The 6,479-nt window shown below is 39.6% G+C and overlaps 1 protein-coding gene across 1 annotated transcript in view; it reads right to left on the minus strand.

Moving 5' to 3' along the window:
• Window positions 1-2,751: 2,751 nt before the first annotated feature.
• The window catches only part of bace1 (beta-secretase 1), a 13,910-nt gene continuing 10,182 nt past the window's right edge, over window positions 2,752-6,479 (minus strand). Inside the window, exons 8-9 of the mRNA XM_083914091.1 lie at window positions 4,433-4,604; window positions 2,752-4,188 (exon numbers count right to left, since the gene is read on the minus strand). Of these exons, the coding sequence (XP_083770217.1) occupies window positions 3,950-4,188; window positions 4,433-4,604 (411 nt within the window). The 3' untranslated portion in view covers window positions 2,752-3,949. The remainder of the gene's footprint in view (window positions 4,189-4,432; window positions 4,605-6,479) is intronic.

Consider the following 6,479-nt stretch of genomic DNA (forward strand, 5'->3'; position numbering starts at 1 on the left):
GTCAGTAAAAGCTCAGTATTAAGATTGACAAATCATATTTGAGTTGGTTTTCCTGAGATGATAAATGTATGTGTACAGATTGTGTTAAATGGGCAGATGATATCAATAGTATCGACTGTAGGCCCCTGAATTGAACCTAATCGGATATCGTATAATAATAAAACATGTGATTTACACCCATGCACCATCAAAAATAAAATACACTTCAGCTAAGATATTAGTAGAGCAACCAATGAAAAACAAACTCTAGCTGGATTAACCTGTTATATGTGTTGTGTGTAATCAGTCACTCCCAAGCACTGTGCACGCTGCAAATTATAGATGTGAAATACATAATTTGTCCTGAACAAATACCAGTATACTTATAGTGGAACATTTAACCACAGCCTAAAAGATAGTGACTTTTTGAAGAAGGCATCGTGATGTTCTCGTTTTAACACAATGAATTATAAATGACCAGACACATCCAACACCCAACTTGTATAACTAAGCGAAACAACCGGACCTCTGCCAGCTGCTCTACAGCCAAATATCTGTCTCTGCCTACATTATGAAGGATTTACTTTTTAAAAATGTATAATACTAAACATATACAGTGCCCACCCAAGCCTTACACTCAGAAAAGGAGAAAAAAAACAACAGCAAACAAAACAAAAACACTGTAAAATAAAGAATAATAAATGAACACAAAGAATATAAAATAGGAATACAATAATCATATAATAAAGAATAACATAATACACAAAATAATAAATTATTTCAAATACATTCAATGTATTCAAATAATAAATACAAACAATATAAAAGGATCTACTTCTGTAATGCATCCATATCACAAACATATAAGTGTTATTCACAAATCCCCCTTAAAACACTAAATGTTAACAACAGTAGCTAAGGTTTAATGACAGACCAGTCAGCGTCCTTCACATGTGTGCTGTAATGCCAACTGCAGACAGGAAGAATGTCATTGTGTTTATCTTAAATTATCATTCTGACAAGTAAGGATTCAGTTTTGACAAGGATAAATGGTATTATGGAAATCTAAAATGTAATTACAGATAGGAGTGGGATTACGATCACACCTGTTAGCTCCCTGGCAGGCTAAGCTAAGCTCTCAATTTTGCTGATTGTTTAGTTTTTTAATCAAGCCAGTAGGTCAGCTAACAGCTAGTCGGGCAGCTAGCTGAGGTTTAGTCATATTGGACTCTCGTAGACACTCTAACGTCACAGGTATGATACAATAAATACAAACACACCGGTATAAATTAAAAGCAACAAGAATAAAGCCACAACAACTTGGGAATGGGACAGGAGTTTCCAACCGAGGCATTGTTGTTGTCATAGTGAGTTAGCTAGCGTTGGTGTCCTGACGCTAACTACTCATATCGCTTGTTGTTTAGTGAAATATTCGAATAGGTAACCATGACAGCACATTGCGATTAAACAGATGTATCTTACCGTTTCACTGAAATCGTTTTTCATCTGTCCCTTGTCACATTTAGGAGTAACATTAAGCCCGTCATCTCATTTCCGTAATACACACACACACAAGTCGAACCTCAAACGTCCTACGTCATACAGTTGTTGCGCTTACGTCGTGCGTGCCACCTGATTGGTCCAGAGCCATAGTAGGCAGTAAGCCAGTCATTTTATGCAAAACGGTTGAACAAATTGCAACAGAAGGGACCTCAACTGATGCTGTATCCTCAATATGTCCTGAGTAAGGGAAAAAAGCCCTGTAGAATCCCAATAGGACAAGGTTTTGATTAAGACCCAAATATACCCTATGCATTTGCCTATTCATTCTATTTGCATGAGAAAATAATGAATAGCTGAATGCGTAGGGTATTTTGTTTTTTTCCCCTTACTCAGGACACATTGAAGTTACAAAATCACTTAAGTTTGCTTAATATTGCAATTGTTTCAATGTTGACCCCTATTTTGGCTTAAAATGACTGGACTATAGTGGGAATACAGGCACTGCATCCTGCTTAAAAACATGAACATCAGTGGTCTGAACCAGTGGCTCTCAAACAGGTACACCATTAATGAAATTGAATATTTCCAAAGCACATCTTTACATATGATTCTATTCTATATGATGTAAATCATGAATAAGAATAATTTCAAGGCACATCAGTTTACCACAGCGCACAGTAGAAGCTGCTGCTGCTGTTACAAAAGATTTTCTATGCTTTATTGATCATAAAAAATTAAAAGAAATTATTAACAGGTAAAGGAAATCGAGATGAACGCAGGACCTAGATAAATATCCAGTATGCTTTTTGATGATATTGCAACTTGATTATTCATATTTTTTAAACACAATCCCAGTGACTCAAATCACCACAAACCAATGATAAATAATCCAGCCTTGAATCTTTCATCTTTACATGAATATGCACCGTTTATGTCATAGGTATTCTGAAAACAGTTCATTTTTAAGTGTCCTTCTACTGGGATCTTATTCTGTAAAACATATAGTGAGCAGTGCCACCATGCCCTTAATAACACAGAAGTTGTTTTATATTAATATATAATATCATTGCTTTTATCCAAACACTGAAATGGTGAAATTCAACCATAATGGATCAGTCCGTAAGTTAATTTTCAAGGTAAATGTTCTGTGCGAAGAAATAAAAAAAATCCACCACGTCATAGTTACAATAAGTACTTTATTGATTCCACAGTGCTGCCAGTGCCTGGCAGATAAATATACAGTTCTGAGTTTATCTATTTACAGCTTGCTGAGAGACAATATAAACGGTCCCTTGTAGACATATATCTTCTTTTTTATTGTATAACATACTTAGGGCTCGTTTCCTTGTCCAAGCATAGATATGGTCCCCGTTGAAAGATGTGGTGAGTTAGGTTGTTTCTGTGTCTGTGAAAGAAGCCCTATTAAGTCTTGGTCTGTTAACATGTCATATGTTGTTACGTGTGCAAATCATCAGATGGTGCAGCAGCAGGATAAGCAACGTGTATTCTGTGTGTCTGCACAAATAGATCTGGAATGCATACACTTTATTTACAATAGATACATTTAAGCTATCAATATAGGAAGAAAAAGTGACATCTGATATTGACTGTGTTCGGTCGTCTCAGGTTCACACTGAGCAAAACTGATTTTATGCAACAAATGCTATCACAGTCCGATGTTTCATCAAAAGAACCTCCTTACTTTATTTGTGTTGCAGAATTTTTTGCTGGCGTTTGTAAAATAGTGTAATTTCATAGATGCTATTAATACTCAGTAGTATCACTTTAATTTTCATAAGTATCATTTTCGTTAAATCTTTCTGTATACTCTTCGCTTGCAGTACAGCTGTGCACACATACAGGCATGCTCGCACGTATCCACCGTGTTTCATTCACTCGAAAGCAACAAACAGCAGCTCTATAAACACACATGGAACCACACGCTCACCGGTTCAAGTCACATCATAGCAAAACCACATCCAGCTATATGATGGGTTCACATCTTGTATTCACAACTCTTCACAAATCCCAAATTGTGTGGAGCTCTCCAATGTTAAGAGACAGATCTTTCAAAATTCCAAATTCAAACCAGCTCTGTGGTCTATTTATACACTATTTATAACAAAGAGCTGATATATATATATTATTATTATTATTTTTTTTGCATTTTCCAACCTCTCGCCATGCTGATCTGCATAGGTAGCTTACACAGGCAACGTTGATGCTCATGACACCAACTTTCTTGTTTGTCCTTCAGGTTAGTAATGGCTCTAGTTATCCTCAAATGCTTTGTTCACTGTATGTCAGCACTTACTTTACTTTACATTCCTGATATAACTTTTCAAAGCTCTCTTTCAAGAACACCAGCATTTTGTAGAAATGTACATTACTTTACCATAATCCATTCTTGCCCCCGTGTTTCAAGTGTGGGTCTCTACAACTCTTTTTGTCCTGTTCTTCTAACCGTTCACTTAAGGAGCGATATGTCGTCAGCAAAGTCTCCGTGTGGGTGGAGGCAACGGGCGAAGCGCCACTGACACACCATGAGACACAGAGGCAGCATGAAGAGAGCACAGATTCCTGCCATGATGTAGGCGATGGTCATAAGAGTGGATTCGTCCGTCTGAGGGATGTTGTAGCCGCAGTCCTCCAGGTCGACGCCATGGAACGGGCCTTCCACAGAGGCTGTGCGAAACTCATCATGCACTACGAATGGGAGAATAGGATTGGAGGTAGTTGAGAAACACAAAGATCAAAATAACATGGTATGTTGCTATAACTGTAAATATGTTAGGGTCTTAAGTGAAATATCTCTAAGGTGTATCCTGCATATTTTCTTCCTTTAAGGTAGTACCTCGATCCCAATTCTTCTTTCTATAAGCATCCATTTTTCATTTCCTTTTCCTCTTTTCCATTATACATTTACAACCTTACTGATTCTCTTCCTCACCATGGCATGTGCTGACAGCAAAGCCGATGCGTTTCTTTTCTCGGTCGAAGACCACATAGAAGCCTTCCATGATGACAGCCCCCATCACTGTACCAGTGCTGGACTGGGACACAGCAAACTTGTAGCAGTCCTCCTGGGCAGAGGCCACATCCTCCACTGGACGCAGGTATTGCTGCATAGGCAAAGAGAAAAAAAAGAAAAATTGGCGTGTGATGTCATAGCTAAACTTTATATAGGTAGATAGTACCACTACCGTCATTCCTTGGCTTTAATGGCAAATGCAAGAGACGCTTAGAGCCCAACAATGACCAATCAGAGCAGGGCTTTTTTGGGAGATGGGCTTTAAGAGATAGGTGTTTCAGAGAGAGGGTTAATAAAGGTGTATTCAGAAAAATAAATAATGAAGAGGTTGTTTTATTTTACTATCCATCCATCCATCTTCAACCGCTTGTGCCTATCGGGCTTGAGTCGATCCCAGCTGACATCAGGCGTGAGGCGGGGAACACCCTGGACAGGACACCAGTCTATCAAAGGGCTTTGTTTTATTTTACGAATCATACAATTTCTTCTTAAGAATCTCTTGATATGTTTTGCAATAATAGTATGCTCTCTTCCTTCACCTCTTCTCATTCTGGACCATTACATAGTTTGTCCACCAGAGAGCACTGACAGTACATATCTTCATTATAGTCCAGGGGTGCCGAATACCGGTCCTGGAGGGGAACTGTCCTGCATGTTTAAGGCTTCTCCCTGCTTATATACACCTGGTTCTACAAATTTTTAAACCTGTGACAAACCTGTGTGAAGTTTCAGCTGCTTGATAACGAGCACATCATTAGATGCAGGTGTATTAGAGCAGGGAGACACCTAAAACATGCAGGACAGTGGCCCTCCAGGACCAGAATTGGGCACCCCTATAGTCCTTTATAACCTAAGGGATCCTGTTTTTTAATTTCTACTCTTTCTACTGCATCACAGAGAGCATCCTGATAGGTGATCACTGCCTGGTACCGAAACAGCAATGAACAGGACCTCAAGGCCCTGCAAAGTGTGATCCTTTCGGCTGAACATACAATAGGTTGGTCTCTACCCTGCCTAAAACCTAAAGCCAGGAGAATCATTAGGGCGCACTCACACTGTCCATTCAGACCGTGCCCAAGCACGCTTCACAGCTAAAGTCTAGTGCGTTTGACCAGTGTGAGTACAACTGTACCACACCCAGGCACGGCATGCGGCACGGTTGAGAGAGGTGGGCTTATGTAAAGCACGGATGCACATGTAGGGCACGAGCGTGCGCACGTGTATGAGCGCGAGCACTGGCGGCGGTCCTGAGAATATTTATATACAACTGTTCTCCAAGATGGACATTTAAAAAGATGCCGCCGAACGGTTCTTGGTGGTTTAATGCAGAGGTGGAGTGTTAACTGCAGATTTCAGAAATTGAAAAAAATGTATTTGAGGCGTACTTTTTTGTTTGGCCCATGTCCCATCCGCTTACATGGAGGGGGAAATCGAGATGTTTTCGCTTCACTTTCGGGGAGCCATTGAGCCGTTCATCTTATATACAGTCTATGGCTGTGACACACCAGCAGCGGTGTCTAGTGTGTGTGTGTAGTCCTGCCATGTCACACACCTTTTACACAGATGTAAATTCCACTCTGTTACCATCTCTGCAGCTGGCTTAACAGAAGCAACTACCATTCCACATTAATACCTTTTAGACAGAAAAGCGAGTTGGATTGGACGATGCAACATTCAGCCTTGAACAGCCTGTGTGAAAGGTGCTTAAGACTGCTCCCCCATCACACACATATATCTATTATATATACTATGTTTTTAATGCACAAATTAAAGGAACTGACGGGATGACATTTTACTGAATGAATTGATGGGTTGGTTTTCCTGTACTAACGCAGGCTCAGAATATATTCTATCCACAGTGATTTACTGTTGTACCTGCTAAGGAAGAAGTAAAAACTCTTCCTCAAGCACTGCACTCTGCTGTCAGCACCAGGGTCATGGGCCTCCCACAGATTTACCGCATTTA

The sequence above is a fragment of the Echiichthys vipera genome, assembly GCF_963691815.1.
Source record: "Echiichthys vipera genome assembly, chromosome: 5".
Lineage (NCBI taxonomy): Eukaryota > Metazoa > Chordata > Actinopteri > Perciformes > Trachinidae > Echiichthys > Echiichthys vipera.